Raw genomic sequence first — 19056 nt, forward strand, 5'->3', positions numbered from 1 at the left:
TGTCAATCAGTATAATACTGGCAGGAATGTATATCACAACACTTGGATGCTTATGTGCAAGCGTGTGTGTCCTCATGCGCGTTCACGAGAACAAATGAAACAGGGATCCAATGGTCCAAAACTTCACAGGGTGCCTTTAATATGAACCTCAGATATTCAAACTCACCAGTCTGTTGAACAAGCTGAATATAAACTGCCCAACGTAAATTTAATCTTACAAGCCACTAAATTGTCGTAATAAGAGTAGAGTGGGGAGTTTTAGTGTGTGTTTGATATATTGATTTAACTACAACCCTAAAATGTTATACATTTTAAAAATACATAGCCTGCAGATGGATGAGGTTCACTGCATACAATTTGTATTTACAATTCTTTCTGAATTTCTCCTTCTCTCTGCACTGACCCCCCATCCTCTATTCCCCCTAAAAGAAGACACCAAGATGTGACATCACAACTTTCCTCCCAGTCAACCAACGAGAATGCTGCATACCAGTGGACAGGAAGTCAGAATGTAACTCAGGGTCAAACCCAATATGGCTACAACTACCACCACACTGACCAAAGAACTGAAAACCAGAGCGCCCACCCAGCCTGTGTAGATACTAAATCCAACAGCAGGCAACACACCATAGATGTCTATGCTGAGTTTACAACTAGTGCCACAGCTATACAGTATGGATCTGAGCAGGCTGAGAGCTATTATGAACATGGAGTTAATGCCGAGTGCAGTTTGGATGATCCAAGTTCCAAGTTTCAATATATGGCTGAAAGCCAGTATGAAGATGGCTCCAACTCAAATTGTGCTTCTGAACTCCAGTGCTCTCAGTATCAAGCTGACGGCCAGAGTCAGTATGGGTCAGACCACGCTCATTACCAGTTTGATGGACAGCCATTCTACCAATCAGATGTCCACCCTGAGAGTGAAGATCATGCGCGGTATGTGCCAGAGGAATATGTTCACTTTCTCCTGGAAAGGTGAGCTTTCAATTTTACCCCTCAACAGGCTCAGCACTTTAATTCTTTGTGCTCACTGGAATCTAATAATATGTACAACTGGTAGGCCCATCCCCTTTGCAAGTAATGTAGATTTCAGATAGAGGTTTCCTTTCATTGGTCTTTCCTAACAGCTGAAACTCAATTATAGGGGTTTTCTGTCCATTTTAAGTGTGTGAATGAGAGAGAGACCAACAATGGCCTAAGCCTGAGAGCTGCACTACTGTCTTTTACCACAGAGTGGCAGCACAGATCAATTTAAAACTGTCATCAATCCTTTATCTTTCAGCATTTTTTTCTTTGCACCAAAGCAGCCATTTTTCACATAATGTCCTACCCAAGATGTATTTTGTCATGTTATGGAATCAATATTCAGTGTGTGTACATGAATACAAGAACACTGTACATATGTGTGTGTGTGTGTGTGTGTGTGTGTGTGTGTGTGTACTCTGCAGTTTAATTGTTCCTCATTAGCAGTTGCATGGTGGCACTTGTTTTGCCCCACTTTGTAATTCTGATAACCCACCCCCTCTTTGGGATACACGAGCCTCCCCTGTCTTTTACTCTGTGTGTATGTATGTGTGTTTGTTTGCATACATACACGGCAGACCTTCCATAATCAAGTGGTCATGTGACTTGATTGTGGAAAGAGTTGTTCAGTCACTCATGTTGGGGGAAGACAGAGTGAGGGAAAGGTAGGTGTCCTGTGACAGAGATGTGTATGTGTGTGTCTTTATGTCTATAATCATGTGTACTGGTTTCTCTGTACTGCTTCTCTCTATTGTTAGGCCTTATGTTAATCAGAGTCTGTTAGAGGGGCTTTGGTTGGGGGAGGTACAAACAGTGCTCAGTATTGTTTCCTCAGCCCACACGTGCAGCCTGAGAATGAAGCAGTGAGTCGCTTTCTCTCCGTCTGCTTTGTCACTTCTGTAATCTTTTATTTCCGGAGACAAATGAACAGATTTTAAACTCTTCCTCATTCAGTGTCATGGGAAAAGTTCTTTGTAGATGATTGTCTTTGGCTTGTTTGGCCCGATACTGTGTGTAGTTGTGCCTATGGTGGCAGTGTTGATAGCAATGATAGTTTATGTTGTGGCTCATTATTGTATTTCTGTGCCTCTGAGCAGACACTCCCAACAGGGAGACGGGGCAGCAGGGATGATGATGAAGATGGCCTCCAGTGAGGAAGCTGCTGAGGAGATGGACAACAGAGAAGGTAAATAAACAGCAAGATGAACTAAACTTATATTGCTCCTGTTATTTAAAATATTTGGATGTTGGATGATGAAGATCAGTGTCAATATTTAATGTTTAATGTTTGTTGTTTTGATGGTGTCTTCTGTTGCCATAAAATCAACTTTTAACACCTTAGAAATTAGCGGTGATGATGATGATAAGGGAGATTATCATCATCTTTATTCTTTCCAGACTTGCCCTTCTTAGTCAGGGGGGTCCAACTTTTTTTAAGGACATGACCTAAATGTACCTTAATCTACAGCAATAAGACCAAGGCTTCTTAAAACATGTCACATGAAGGGAACTTACAGTGGATCTACAACCTTTCTCTAAAAAAAACAAAAACAAAAACAAATTAAGAAGCTAAGAAAATAATTCAACCATCTCTCTTTGACCAGATCCACCCTCTTCTGCAGATCTGTCAGGCGGGTCCAATCAAAGGAGGAAGTTGGCAGCTCCACCAATGAATGTGTCACTGGACCGCAGTGAGGGGTCTCTTCTCTCAGAAGACGCCGTGGACACAGAGGACGATACTGGTGATGACCTGGATGTCAACATAGATGAGCTGGACACACCTGATGAGGCCGACTTATTGGAGTTCAACCAATACGGTCAGACACACACTTTATTATGAATATTTAATACAAACATGTCTAAATGTGCACAAAGGGTATGCAGAGAGACAGACACACAAACACAGTCACATTGTATACTGTATGTTGTACAGTACAGTAAAAATAATAATTTGTTGTTATGTCATCTTGTAAAACTTAATTTTCATATCAGCTGTCTTTATGTCACAAACAGCTGACTCAGAAGAGTCTAATCTGGGAGCAGGAGCAGCATCAAGTGATGCTACCGCAGGACACAGAGCAGCTGAGGAGAGCAGAGAAAGCAGGCTGTGGCGGAGTGTGGTGATTGGCGAGCAGGAGCATCGTATTGATATGAAGTGCATTGAGCCATACAAAAGAGTCATTTCTCATGGAGGTACTACCAGTTTCTCCTGTATGTTTCATAGCTTTTGATCATTTTTGATTCTTTGAACCTTATTCTTTAAAGGCAAGCACTCTATTAGTGTTGTAAAATACTCAATTGTGGCTATCTGGTTTGAGTTATGAGTATTTCTTAGTAATCTAACTATATATCGCTGAACCATGGCTGCCAGACTCCAACTGTGCCCTGTCAAATTCAGATTCTGCTTATGGGATTTGAATGCCCATCAACTCTGTTGATGACCTGTAATACTATAGAAGTAACTACACAGTGAAAGGGGGAAGAGTGGTTTACAGAGGTACGATCAGAACCGTTCTCATCTTAATATGGACTTGAATCACTGAATTTACAGTAAATCAATTCCAGCTAAATATTAGAAACTACTACAATGAAAGGTTTAGTGTTTTATCTCAAAACGTTCTTGTTTGTTGTTGTTAATGGGCCAGCCAAAACAGTTTCATACAGGATGAAAGCACATACTGTAAGTGAGAGTGTTTTTGTGTTTTCGTTTTCAGGTTATTACGCTGAACAGAATGCCATCATCGTGTTTGCAGCATGCTTCCTGCCAGACAGCAACTGTGACAATTACAATTATGTAATGGAAAACCTTTTTCTGTGAGTAAAGCTACACTACATGATCAAAAATATGTGGAAACCTGAACATTACATCCATTTGTGAGAGTCAAACTTCTCATTCCAAAGCCATGGGCATTCATATACTGCAATAATAACCTTCACTCTTCTTCGCTTTAAACAAGATTTTGTTTGATAGTTTGTATTTTTTCAACTTTACAAAGGACGTCGGTCGTATTTTTGCACACCTTGAAACAGGAAAGGGCCTTCCCCAAACTGTTGCCACAAAGTTGGAAGTGTAAAATATCACGATGAGCTGCATTAAGATTTTCCTTAATTGGAAGTCCAACTAAGGTCTAGCCCAAACTATGAAAACAGCCACAGCCCAAAACTAAACAATTAAAGTGGACTTAATTATTAAATTAATTATCTATATTATACCCTTCATTTAACAAGAAAATTGCTTGTGTTGCCTTTGTCACAGTCCTTATGTGTTAACATGTGCCCGTCTTACACACTGTTTTCTATTGTCTGTGTATGTAGGTATGTAATAAGTACCTTGGAACTAATGGTGGCAGAAGATTACATGATTGTTTACCTGAATGGTGCCACACCTCGCAGGAGGATGCCTGGCTTTACCTGGATGAAAAAGTGCTACCAAATGATAGACAGAAGGTAATATTCACACAAACTGCACAGTGCACAGCAACTGTAATGTATAATATTGTATACTGTAACAGTAATATTTAACACACACAAATATTCATGTCATCTCACACACACCTTTTTTTCACAAAACACCTTTGACCCTTGACTTGACAGTGTATAAAAAAGTAATTTGTCTCCAATAATCATATTAGTGTTCTTTTATTCTATTTTTTGTTTAGTTTTTTGTCTGGAATCTTATTACATGGGTACATCTATATCACATAGATATTAAGTTTAAATGATATATTACACTGTCATATCATGCAGAATGTGTAAAGCAAACTGTAATGAAGAATTTGAAATACATTGGTTTGATTAAAAAGAAAGAAAAACCAAAAGCAACCTTGAATCTGTAAAGTGAAAAAGAAATCATCTTCCCCTTCGCAGCACTTTCTATTGAAGTGCTCCTTAGAAAAGAGAGACTTCAGAAAGATTAATTACTTAAAATGTAAATTTTAAAAAGGGTTTATATGAATAAAATCATGCATGCTCAGCCAAACTTGTGCATACATAAGTATTTTAACTTACTGATTTGCTTGTATCAGTAGGGTTTCATTGTGATGCAAGAAATAACTATAACTGAGCCCGTGACTGATAATTGTTTTTCTAATTTGGAAATTTGTCTCATCAATACTCAACAATTTCATAGGTAGGCCAGTAGGTGGCATACCTATCATACCTATTGTTTCTATTGTGACTGTAATGATGTCACTGATTTTAAACTGTGTCAGAAATCACTCCCTCATTCACTCATTCACTACTCCCTACATAATAGACAGTCAGTAGTTCACTACATAGTGAGCAGTAAATTTAGACACTAAGACACACACATCACTGGTGACAAAATGCAATGCATTGTGGGAACAGAAACTAGTGTACATACCATGGCACTTTATGTAGTGTAGTGTATAAACTTCACACTCAAATTTCAAATAGTCAATAATGTCAGTGATACAATAGAATCATTGGATCATGTCATTGCCAAGAACAGCACCTAATTTTTGCTGTTTTTATTTTCTAAAGAATGAATAACTTCACTGTGAAAAACCATGAGCTCTGCCTATCATTGTCATTCTACTCCTATTCTAAAATGTACTATATATACCTGCCAGCAGGAATAGTTAATACTTAACACTTAACAATAAGTTATATTTGAAGCTCTTACTAATCTTTTTACAACACTCCTGCCTTTCCTTTTGTTCCACAGACTGAAGAAAAACCTTAAGATGTTCATCATTGTCCATCCTTCCTGGTTCATACGGACTCTGTTGGGAATCACCAGACCCTTCATAAGGTCTCATTGTTGTACTTTACATTTAGATGACACTCTCAACTGTCGATCACACATCACACAGGTCTCAGATAACTACATCCATGCTACCAGAACATGTTGGAAAGACATTCTCACAGTTTCCGGGATACATTATTTTACTATCCCCATCTATGGGCATACTTAGTGAACACCACCACAAATTAAAATACAACACCATTTCTGGCCCTAGCTATTTCCAAGAAGACAATTTGATTACACTGGAAATCCAGGAGCCAACTTACCCTGTCACAGTACTCGAATCATTTCACTTGAATGCACAATACTGAGAAAAACCTTTATGATTTCTGTTTTCTGCAGCTCCAAGTTCAGCAGTAAGATAAAGTATGTGAGTAGTCTGCATGAGCTTGAAGAAATCATCCCAATGGAGTATGTCCACATTCCACCCAGCATCGTCAAGTAAGTCTGCCTGAATCAATATGTAATATATGAATGTTCACTTTTTGGTGGCCACACAAGGTGGAAACAATACTATCTTCACAGTGACATTTTACCCTCATTAAGCTGCCATTAAGTGGTATTTTAAGCTTTCAAAATAATCTAATAAATACAGTCTATCAGGAAACCTTGCCCTTTTTATTTATTCTAGGTCACAGCCTGCCATCATGGTCTGCATAGAGTAGTCTCGCATAGCCAGACCTCCAGCCAGCACTGGAGGAAGTTCTGGCTGAACCCATCATCATTCTGGTATAGGGGAAAAAAATGCTCGGGCTTGTTTGTGGTATTTTAAACCAATCACAATCGTCTTGGCCGGCATTAAGCCCAGGATGCAGTGACGGTGCCCTTGCAAAATGGTAACACGCAGGTAGCTGAAGGGGAGGAGAATTCCAACTGAAGTAGTCGGCCTGTGAGTCAGACTAGCATAGAGCGACGGGTTGACAATGCTACATATGAACTACCTTGCCTCCCCTCCTCCACTCCACTGCAATACATACATACATACATATATATATATATATATATATATACACATACATATATATACATACATATACATTATCATTGTATATATTTTTTACTTTTATTTTTCACTTAAATATTTTAAATGTAAAATTGTAAATTTTCTATTTTTATTTCTTATTTTTTATATCTTATTTTTGTACATACTCTAATTTCTAAATTTATGCTACTTTCTACTCTTGAATGGGAGCACCGGCACTGTATAATTTCCCCCCGGGGATCAATGAAGATTACACTCCAGTTTTGCCAGTGACAATTAAAACCTGTTCATCAAGTCTGGAAGCTAAGACGAATAATCTTCCAGCGGCTTTTCATGGACTAAAAAACTCTCAACATATACCTAATATATACAGCATATGTATGTCATGTAGCTGCAGGATTGATTGATGTTGTATCTCGATCTTTAGATATTTTTGTGTTTGTAGCCTTTCCTAGTTGTTAAAGGCCATGGGCAGTGACAAATAATCCAATTTCTGCTGTAATCACGTCACAGAGCCAAATACTTCTTTATAGCAGACTTACTCAAGAAATACATTTTCTTTGAAAAAGGGAAATAAACACAGTGCAAACTTTTATTCTAAGTGCATAAATTAGGCATGCTTATACATCTCTCACTCTGCCCCAAGGTATGACGAGGAGAGGGGTATACACAAATTTGCATGCATGAGGTAACTCACCTAACCTGCCTGTACTGGTCCGTTGGTTGTGTAGAAGTCTCCCTGAAAAATCTTTCAACTACTATATTTTCTCATGCTGGGACTAACCTTTCACCTTGACCTTTGGCTGTCTCCTTATCCAACATAACATGAGCCAGATATTGATTTTCTTACTTCTCTCAGTCTGTGGTGTGGCTTTCCTTGTAAATTGGTTAATTTGCCCTCTTCCCTCTATCTGTGGCATTTTAGTAGAAATCTAATGAACATATATACCCTGAGGCAGCTTGCACTAACAATCAGATATTCATAGTCACTCCCAAAACTAGACTGCTCTGATTTGCTATTGAGGAATTTATATGCAATGCATAGTGGGACAGACTCCAAACTGGAAAACACCAATTTCTTTGTTAGTAAGAATGGTTGCAAAGGGTTCAGAGTTTCAGTGAACCGTACAGACCAGCAGCACAGACTGGACTTTCTCATTATCGGCAGCAAAATATTACCACAGTGTAAAAGAACATGACATAGAGTATTTTGACTGCAGCTGGCTAACAATAGCTTCCAGTGAGATGAGTTACAACTTCTAGCACAGAGAATATTTCCAAAGAGCAGTGCCACAAACCACAAATACTAAAACAAACTCATCAAGGTAGGAGTGTACATTGTTGTCTGTGGCTTTATTGGTACTTCCACCAGGTTGCACCGAAGTAAAATATTTCAAATCCTACACATAGCGGCTTTAAGGTCAAGTTAAGGAAAACTAAAACAAGTTGGTGAAGGAAAGATAGCTTTCATGGCAAAAAGAAAACAACATTGGCCACTGGTACAAGATGGAAGTGCTTTAATAATGCCACACTACTTTCCTACTGAGATGACATGTACATGTCTACTGGTAACGCATCAGGAAAATGTAAACATGAGAACAAGTGACCAGTGCTGTTGTTTTTCTGGTAATAACAGTCTCTGTGGAACATAGAATATCATGTAAAATGCGATTGATGATGATTTTATGTATGATTACTTCCTATTCAGCCATTTCTATTCAACTCTACTGTGCAGTGTAAAAGGGGAAAGGGTCTGTTTGCGACTCACAGACTCCCTAAAATACACACAAACACACACTTGCTGATGGTTTAGTGGAAATAGGGTGGAGAGGAGACTGTGGAAAGATGAAAGCTATCTAATTCTAACTTTAACCCTATCCATTATCCAAGGGGCCATGTCTTGTACCGTTGTGTCCTCATGCATTGTGCCACTGAGCATGTATTGAGTCTGAAAACTACAGATTGACCTAGACCCAGTGCTTGTAAAAAAGCGTTTAACCGTTTATGCATTGCAGTGCACCTGTGCCTCACTCCTTTGACCTTGAACAATCCCACTTTAGAGCACTGACGCTTGTTTTCCCTTCCTTCCATCCACCCTCCTTTGGCAATGTGGATACAGGCTACTAATCCCCAGCAACTGCATGTGTACTGACAATGTGGTCGCCTCCCTCACTTGTTTGCCCTCCTCACTAACCTTTGCTTTCTGCGTTCCAACCCAATGCTAAACCAGACTGGATACAGAATTGCAAGACACGGCAGATAAGTAAGTAGTAGGCCATTGTTGTCTGTCAGAGAGTGAATTTAACAGAGACAAAGAAGGAAATGAAATTGTTAAGGAAATCACTGCTGAACAGGAAAGGGTTATTGGCCCAATCAACAGCATGCAAGCAGAGTTTAGACATAACTGCTGTTTCTTTAGTAATAGTATAACTTTGTGCAGTGGTAATGTGCCATGTCATAAGCCCATGTAAATTGTTCATATATCTCTTTAGCCTTGCGTAACTTGGCTTGCCTAATGTAATCGACTAACTGTCGACTTCTAACCCTGCCCAGATCTCTGATAAAATACTGATTAGTCAAGACTTTGACACATACAGTGAAAGGCTGTAACTTTACATTCCAGCCTCAATGAACTCTCCATGCTGGTCTGCCTGCCTCACAGGGTTTTTTTTTCTCAAACATTTCAATGCTAGTATTTCATTGGACACAGTGGCAATGCTTTCCATGACTAACATTGACTGTGGTAGTAAGTAAATGCTTGGCTGATTTCTGAGTGTACAGAATTAAACAGCCATAATGCCTGCTGTAGTAAGTGAATCTGTTTGTATGAATGAGGAATGAAAGGTAATTGACAAAGACAGTAGAATGAATAGATAATCATATTATCAGTCTGCTGCACAGTCATCTCATCCGTTATTATTTGCAGAGTAAACCATCTTTATAAATGCGACAGTGAAACATTTCAGTTACAGTCATAAAAATATGTGCATGTGCAACTGGCCTAGTTCAGCTTTTGCAGAGGTGTGCACTTTATGACTGCCATTTACTAGTTTTCTTTGGCAATGCCATTGCTTTAAATGTTTAACTTTAATGTCTCAATTGCAAAGATGTGCTACAACTCTTTCTCTCTCATCTTCTCTCTCACTCAGAGCCGACAAGAAGGGGAACTCCTCTGTTGTTTGACAATTATAAGATGCCTGGCTGCTGCCTATCTTCTCCCTGCATTATGCTGTACTCTACCGCAGCATATCCGAATATAAGCCAGCCTGCAGCATGATGTATACGGCGCCTGGTTGTTACACCAACAACTAGCAATGGGTTGGAAAGGAAGATGCTGTGGTATACAACATCAGGCAGTTGCTTGTTTGTTGAGGAAAGTACCAACCTGAAGGTGCTGAACATAATACTGTATTTACAGTGCAGAGATTGTCACTGTGCTGAAGGGAAGATGCTTTATCCTACATAGCACTTGATTGTGTTCTTTGACTTCATCTTTAATTTGAGCAATGCTTTGATTCTCATGTAACTGACTTTTGAGGAATTACTCACTGACTTTGTAACATTCATGTATTAATCTACTCAGTCAGTTGCCATCTGTACCTTTTGTAAACTATGGTAATAATAAGTGTGGATTCTCTGGAGCCATACCGTGGCTCATGACTAATCATCAACTTTTAACTAAATACAAGCAAACAGAAGTTGTATTATAGCCCATCTGCTCACAATTAGATGTGTTGTGTTCCTCGAACAATTGGGATGTTACTGTACTGTATCTCTGTCAATAGACTGTACTATAATGGTAAGAGATACTCTTGTTTAGTCAGTTTAGGTAGTCATGGTTTACATACATATGGTCCACACACAAAGAAATCATTGTACTGTACAAACCTGTTCTAACCCTAACCCATGCAATGGCATGAAAGAGAATGGCCAAGCCAGTTTTTGAATAGTTTACGATGGTTTGGCGGCTCCTGTCACCGTGGGTTTTTACGCGACGTCACCATCTCACTCAAAACCCCGTGCAAATGTCAGTAGGCTGTTCTATTAACACTGTATATCACTGTGAAATACTTGCGATGTCATATCATAAAGGTAGCAAAAATAGCAGTTATCTGTAGCTGCAGTAATGTGTTGCATGCTTTCAGTTGCTATAGTTTGAGATTGCTCTGATCTGATTACTCATCCAAAAGTAATTTTAGCCATGGTTTATTTGGGGGGCGGGGGGGGGGGGGGGCGGTGTGTGTGTGTGTGTGTGTGTGTGTGTGTGTGTGTGTGTGTGTGTGTGTGTGTGTGTGTGTGTGTGTGTGTGTGTGTGTGTGTGTGTGTGTGTGAGACAGAGAGAGAGAGCGATTGTTGGAGAGCAATGAAGAAATTCTATATGTTGACTGATGGTTAGAGAGGTACAGCATAGAGAGTGCCTACTGTGCAGGTTGGAGTGTGTCTACTTTTATTAAATTAGCTTTTTTTGTATCTTTGTATACGTTTGTTTGTGGCTTGCAAGGTATTCATTTGTTGTAAAATATGTAAAATGTTTGACTTCATTAAAGGCATATTCCTCCTCAACAGTAAACTGCTTTATAACATTGAATAACAATTAATTAATGTTTTTTGACACTGACCAGTAAAAAAGACACTTAATATCAAAGTGAAAAAAAATGACATTCACATACATATATATTATATTCACATATAAAAGCACAGTATTGTAATGCTGGTTACCCTCAGCGTTAACTAAACTTAATAATTAGCAAATTAAAAACCATAACCGTAAACCAAAACCGTGACAACCCAGAGTTGAGACCAGGAGGCAGGGTTGCAGTCCTAAATTAATTAATTCAATCAAAAGTAAACAGGAGAGGAGTTATAAATAAAAACTTAATAAAAAATTAACATGAAATGAACATCATCAACTCTAGACCTAAATTGGATTATAACTCATTCAAAAGCCTTGTTCTTAGTCTTTCACTCCCAACCTGGAAAACACTTAAGCCAGTTTTATTCATTATAGTGTACCACTCTCCAGGCCCATACTCTGAATTTTTATCTCTGAGTTTTTATCAGGTTTAGTCCTTAAAACAGACAATGTAATTATCGTAGGTGATTTTAATATTCATGGACGTTAATAATGATAGCCTTGGTACTGCGTTTCTCTCATTATTGGATTCAATTGGCTTCTGTCACAATGTACAGAAACCCACTCACTGTTTTAATCACACCCTCAACCTGGTTCTGACATATGCAGTTGAAATTGAACATCTCATAGTCTTTCCACATAATCCTTTGTTATCGGACCATTATTTAATAACTTTTGAATTCCTATTACTGGACTACACAGCATTAGGCAAAAATGCCTACACTAAATATCTATCTGATAGTGCTGTAGCTAAATTTAAGGAAGTGATTCCATCGGTATTTAATTCAATGCCATGTCTCAATACAAATGAGGACTCCTATGCTGACTTTAGTCCCTCCCAAATTGATCATCTTGTTGATATTGCCGCTGGCTCAATGCAACTGATGCTTGACTCTATTGTCCCTCTAAAAGAGAAGATAATAAAACAAAGAAAGTCAGCTCCATGGTATAACACCCAAACCCGCAAATTAAAGCAAATGTTGCACTTGAAAGGAAATGGCACTCCACCAAACTGGAAGAATCACGTTTAATTTGGCAAGATAGTCTTAAAACTTAGAGGAAGGCCCTCTGTAAAGCCAGAGCAGCCTATTACTCATCATTAATAGAGGAGAACAAGAACAACCCCAGGTTTCTTTTCAGCACTGTAGCCAGGCTGACAGAGAGACACAGCTCTATTGAGCCATGTATTCCTATAACCCTCAGCAGTAACGACTTCATGAGCTTCTTTAATGATAAAATTCTATTAGAGACAAAATTGATCACCTCCTGTCCTCGGGTGGTACCTTATCTTCAAACACAGGAATCTAAGAAACAGCTGTAAAACCTGATGTATATTTAGATTGCTTTTCTCCCATTGACCTTCACCAAATAACTTTTTGACCACTCACATCAGCATTGTGTTGAAGTCATTCCTGTGTAGGTTTGGCTTTATGTTTTGGGGTCATTGTTTTACTGGAAAATAAATCGCTGTTCTCTTGCACTCTGCAGTGGGTATTACTGCAGGTTTTCCCTCTATTTTACCCATATGCACATCCAAAAACCTAACTAGCATCCAATAAGATGTTGTTTTCCCATGAAATGCTCAAAATACTCTTTTGATGTAATTGGACAACTATGAAATTACCAGATGCACTGCTAGATTAGCAGAAATAAGACTAATGTATTGCCACTAATTTAACAGATGCAGTTAAGTTATTGTATTTGTGTTTTTCTTATCAGTTTGGCTTTTATTACACTGCACAGATAAATAATTTTAAATATACCTTTAAAATTGTATTATTTTAATTATCTGTGGCAACAGATAATTAAAATAGCCTGTGAAGGTAGCAATTCTGTTATAGTACAATGTTGCTTTGACTCATTCTTGGTTGCCAGTGCATCTAATGTAACTCAGCCAGTGCCTTTTGTCTCAGATACTTCTCCAAGCAATAGACAGCAATGGGATCTGTGTCTGTGTCAAACTTATTGGCAAAAAGATGATGCTGCTCAAGCATCCACTGAAGGTCTCCAACACCATACACACATATTGCCCTGACATGGTTGCCTTGACACTCTGGGTACACCGCCTCCGGTGAACCCTGAGACCCCTCATGCCACTGCCACTTCACCAGCCGCGCAACCGCATTGATGTCCGTCATGTCATATTTGGGGTTGGGCCACGTTGAGCCAGGAACACCAGGGATTCGCTGAATGGTTGCCCAGAGAAACTCATCCGGACTGTAGGTATCGTTGGCCCACTCGATCAGTGCCTGCACTCGGTTGTCCTCCAACACGCTGCGAATGTAGCCTCGGTTAACCACAATGTAGGCATTTCCTGACAGAATGGGCAGGTTGAATGGAGGTGGCTCCTTTGCCTTACCTGCCCCCTGAGACAGTTGACATAGTGAATTAATATGATGGTGACGAATAATCAATATAGCCATGGAACACATTATACAAATCTCCAAAAGAAGTACCTGGATTTGCCCATCAACTATCTGGTGAACATTTGACACCCTCCACTTCTTTTCTTCAGGCAATTCTTCTGACTCCAAGCTGTTACCGCCTCTCAATGAACGCAGTATCCTTACAATCTCCAAGTTGGTTTTCAGAGGAAAATCCTGGCCACAAAGGTTGATGAAGTATTTCCATTTTGAGCTGGCATCATACAGATCAGCCATACAGTTAAGGTCAGCCTGGACGCGTGGCCAGGCAGAATAGACCACACTCACTCTCTGACTGACCATGAAGACATTTGGGAAACAGGAAGTAATGGCCCTGATGGCAGAGACGACTGAGGCCTCTGATTTTTTGTCCACATGGATGCAATAAATATTTTGAGGTGCATAGATGGCTCGCAGCAGTCGCTCAAAGTTCTGCACCTAGAGTATGTGAAAAAGAAATGAATTCAATCCTTTCTGTGTATGTTTCATATACCCATTGTTACATGTATTTACTTTATTTTTGGAGCTATTTAAAGGGGCACTCCAACAATTAGTATTGCTCTTCCATAAAGTTGGGACACTCACAAGAGACAGATTTAGAAAATTGTTAAAATCTGAAGCAGCAGAGGTTGAGATATCCTGACTTTTAGTCACTTGTAGGAGGCAAGGTCCAAAAACACTTGATCCTACATCTCCCATAATGCAACATTCTTTGTCTTCCCTTCAAATTTTCCACTTCTTTCAAACTTCACACCTCCAGTCGCAGGCTTTCTGAAAAAACGTGTCCAAAGCAAAGCTGAGATAACCTTGATGACCAGTTATTTTTCAAACTTTGTAATGCTTCCTCCAGAAGCACAGAAGACAAAACACAGACTGAGAACTACTCCTTGTGACATTTAAACTGAACTTTATGTGTAAAATCGGTGGAGAGCCCCTTTAACTAATGATTAAAGTGAATTGTTAAGACTCCTACTACACTGTTTTTAAAGTGTATTTGCATTTAAATTCAGGCTGCCTTGAATACCTTATGATGCACAACCATAGAATAAGCCAGTGGGAAGTCCTCTTCTTCCTGGCTTAACGGGAATGTTAAGTATTTCCTGCTTGACTTGAATTTCCTGTAAATACATATTATTTAACAAATAAATAATGTCTTAGAGTTACACAATTACTGAAACCTGTAGTTTAAAGCAACACACCTGCAGTCTTGGGTTGCATTGATATAATACTCATTGGGGATCTGAACACTCTTGTGGAAGTCTTTAGTGATGGCCAGTATTTTGGCCTGCTCCAGCGCCTCCCTCTCTCCCTGCAGGATTGCTGAACAGTTGCACACTTTCTCTGGGCTGCCGTCAGCATCTGTATACTCCAACCAGCTGTACCTGAGAATGTAGGTAGGATCCCAGCCTGTTTTGGGGCGACTCAGTAGGAAAAGCATCCCTAGTGATCCCATTGCAACAGTGAGCTTCAGCAACAGTTGCAGCCAGCTTCGTTTCAGCAGCCTCATTATTTGAGAGGAGGACCAGTTGCACTTTATCTTTCACAGAGTCACAGATTCATTCTTTACATTATGGATCCAGGCAGATTAGTCACTCCATATGTTACTGGTCCTGTAAATAAGATAAGAGAGGTGATATGGACACAACCATTCTGTAGCCAAACAAACAATTGCCAAGAATAAAATTCAAAGGTGACCATAAAGCAAAGTTCATGTTTCCATGTCGATAATGCTGACATTTATTAACTAGACAATGATTGTCTTTTTAATGGACGAGCAATCCGAAATGACACCATTACTAAAAACATGAGCACAAAAAAATGTAAAGGTCATGTCCCAAACTGATGAACCTCTCAGACTGAAGTTTTTCTTTTCATAATCAATATTTAGAAGGTCTCCCTACACATGGACACCAAAACCACAGTATTGTGAGTGATTCCTAAGGATTATAAATGTTCATTTTTGGTGAATATTCTTGTATGACTTTTATAAACAAGGAAATGCAGATTAAAGAAAGTATATGAAATGGGAAAATGCCTATAGATGATGAACAATGTTTGTTATATTAAGTCAAAATTCAACTTTAACGTATTGTAAATCTATCCGTCCTCTATTATTTTTCACCTTTGCATTTCTGTTTTTATTTCATTATTTTTTGTTTCAATTATATGACCAATGGCCCCCTCCCTACTTCCGGCACCATTGCTTGGACCACACCAATCTTCAAACTCTGCCTTCATTTTGATCTCAACTACACACCAGTAAAATATTGTGACTGCATCTTACATGGTTGTGACAATATCACATTGACAAAATCTGCCCACAATATACTTGACTTACTCCTTATTCCCTACTTATTCTCATTCATGTCTGTGGTAACCCAGGGTATATTTTGGGTTAAGTAACCGAATTACATTAATTCATTTTTAAAATGTGAAGTTAATGTGTCTACAGAAAACAAATTGCTGGATGTCTGATGAAGGATCCAAAAACACCTCTACTTACCATTCTCTATTCATTTCTGATTATTTCACAACCATGCGAGTTCAAATTACAGTGCTAGCATACAACATACAGTAATACATAGAACTGAATTTGTTGTTGAATACTTGAAAATAAAACTAAAGCATCTTTAACTTACTCAAAACTAATCTGTGAGGTGCTTTTAATGAAAGTAACATTGTTTAGTTTGCAAAAACCATGAAATAAAAGTAATTTAAAAACTTCCTACCTGTGACTTTACAAGCAGCGCGTCAGATTTGAGTCTTCTCTGTTCATCTCTTTCTCTATTTCTCCCCTTACTGCTGTCTGGAGTTTCTAAACCTGTTGGGTGCACATGTTCTAGTCTATCCAGATGTAAATGTAAGGCACAGTTGGCTATGAAAGTAGGACTTCCTGTCAACATTTTTCAAAGTAAAACCATTTTTCATGCACCTAAGCCTGGTAAAGATTGGCAAGGTTTGCTGAACAAAGAGTGAAATAAAGAAGGTGTACTTCAGTATAGAAATCTGTAATGCATAAACCAAAATGACCAAATGCATGGGATTTATTAACATGAAGACATACAAGCAACCAAGACACTAATTCAAGGCTACCAAAAGATACAAAGCAAAACACAACAGCAACACAAAATCCCAGGCTGAGAGGCAGCAGGACCAGCAGTCCCCACGCCAGGAGTGGCCTCTCTCTTCTGATGCTGGCACAGGAGCGTTTAAACACTTCATCCCCAGGCCAGGGGCACCTCAGAACTAGAGAGGACAGGAGAGGAAAAGGGGGCAAACAGCACAAGGAACACATACAGTTGTAACAGACTCCCAGAAATGTAATAACCCTCCTGAGAGATGGAGCTCATTTCAAACCCTGTCTATTAAGTGTGAACATATAGAATCTGGTTCAAATTTGGTCTGGTAAACAGCCCTGAAATAGTAGCCATCACAAGAATGTTTTAAATATATTTGAATTTTCAAAATAAACTAACATAGTGCTGTTTTCCAGGGACTGAAGCTTTCACTTATTTAGCCAGCAGGAGTAAGTACACCAATGCTGAGAACAGTTTCACACTTTTATTCTGAAAGCCAAATTGTTTCATTAGATGGGTTCCTCATGCTAAATCCTGCTACCTTGACACATCTGGAAGGTTTTTTTTCTTGAGACAATATAAATAAATTAAATTCTTACTTTCACTTTTACACTATTTCTATGACATTTATGGAGAAGATTATATAAAATCATGTATTTAAATGATTATATACGATGCCATCATTTAAAATAGCACCACATCACAGCAGTTTAAGTTTTGACAAACAACCCCTCTGCTGAAGCCTCTTATTGGGCTTTAACACAGTCCATCGGGGCAATCACATAGGTCTTCAAGCACCAGGATGAATATACTCTTAGATACAGGACGTTCAGCATAGTACACTCAGACATGCTAATACTGTAGGCTACACTGATAATGAATGTCATTTTCTATCACGTTTGATGGCTATATTTTGTTATCTATATCTGTGCCAGAAACAGGAAGTTGTGAAGAGGAAGTAAATAAAAACTGATAGGAAGCATGGTGTGTGACTTTTGTTTTTCAGAATTACATATAAAGACATGTCTGAATTTCCTGCGAGCAACTGCCTCATTGGACTGTATTTAAGGGCAATGAGGAAGCATTTCAGAAGAATAGCGATTTTCTGAAAGCCACTGAGACTGTAGACCTTTATCAGTGAGGTTGTAGAGGAAGTGATAAGGACCTGTATGTGTGAATGCACATACAGTATAAGGTGAGTATAAGGTGGAGACCAGAATTATTGCTACATCGGTAAATACTTCCAAAGGTTACATACATTATATTTCAGCACCTATTTCTACCTTTATATGCAACCATATTGTATGAAACCAAAAATATGGAAGGAAAGCTGCTATTGCGTTTTATTGACATGTCGACTCTGCTTCATAATCTATGAAGTCAAACCCAGGACCTGATTTTTGTTCGAGAGACAAACTCATAAGGAGGACAAACAGGATTATGCTCTAATGTTGATGCATTTATACAGAACTTTAATGCCAGACTGAATTACTGTGGCCTTTTCAAAATCAATGTATCTTTAAATGAATATTTGATTGTTAAGGATCTCTCTATTTCTTTCTTGTATGTCCTTAAGATTTAAATATATTTTTTCAGGCTGAAATAATGTAAATGTTCACGTCTGAAATAATACTAGTAATACTACTACAACTATTAGATACTAGATAATATTTTCAGTTAAAATGACTCAAACGAAGGAATGAAGTTTACATATTTTAATCGACTAATTTATGTCATAATCTGATCTGGGGGGAAAAAGACTAATTTGATTAGATCCAAGGTCCAGAGAGTATATATTATTTATTTACAGGTTGATAGTCTGTCTGGGCCATGGTTTGGGTACTTGGGAAACCTCATGTCGCCCTCTTGTGGTTTGATTTTAAACGCCAAAGGAGGCTACCAACAAACCTGACAGTTAAGACGAGCTTTGTATATCCACAGGTACTGTGAGCAAGGCTGTTAAAAGCAATCAGTGATTATAAATAGCCAAATTGTGGGCTGATAAAGAATCAGCTACGTATGACATACTGACACCACATTTATCGTGAATTTGCTGTTTGCCAATTAATAGCTTAATAGCTTTGTTGTCAGGAAAAAATAATCAAGAAACTGCGAAAAGCAGCACCTGCGAGTCAGTGTTTGCAAAATGC

At 38.7% G+C, this 19056-nt stretch overlaps 1 protein-coding gene across 1 annotated transcript; it reads right to left on the reverse strand.

Annotated features, from left to right (window-relative positions):
- Positions 1–13286: 13286 nt before the first annotated feature.
- Positions 13287–15336, reverse strand: LOC139284548 (beta-1,3-galactosyl-O-glycosyl-glycoprotein beta-1,6-N-acetylglucosaminyltransferase-like). Its single transcript, XM_070904854.1, has 4 exons — positions 15029–15336; positions 14854–14947; positions 13863–14267; positions 13287–13772 (listed from the first exon to the last, which is right to left on the reverse strand). Exons 1-4 carry the CDS (start codon positions 15334–15336, stop codon positions 13287–13289), a joined length of 1293 nt encoding a protein of 430 aa, XP_070760955.1.
- Positions 15337–19056: the final 3720 nt, after the last annotated feature.

This window comes from Enoplosus armatus, chromosome 4, assembly GCF_043641665.1.
Source record: "Enoplosus armatus isolate fEnoArm2 chromosome 4, fEnoArm2.hap1, whole genome shotgun sequence".
In the NCBI taxonomy this organism is placed as follows: Eukaryota; Metazoa; Chordata; class Actinopteri; order Centrarchiformes; family Enoplosidae; genus Enoplosus; species Enoplosus armatus.

What these genes read in the sequence shown, in the direction of transcription:
- LOC139284548 (XM_070904854.1), bottom strand. Translation starts at nt 15,336, where the DNA reads ATGAGGCTGCTGAAACGAAGCTGGCTGCAACTGTTGCTGAAGCTCACT. An exon ending in AATGCAACCCAAGACTGCAG is followed by an intron (nt 14,948 to 15,028) that starts GTGTGTTGCTTT and finishes ATGTATTTACAG; the next exon opens with GAAATTCAAGTCAAGCAGGA. An exon ending in CTATGGTTGTGCATCATAAG is followed by an intron (nt 14,268 to 14,853) that starts GTATTCAAGGCA and finishes CACATACTCTAG; the next exon opens with GTGCAGAACTTTGAGCGACT.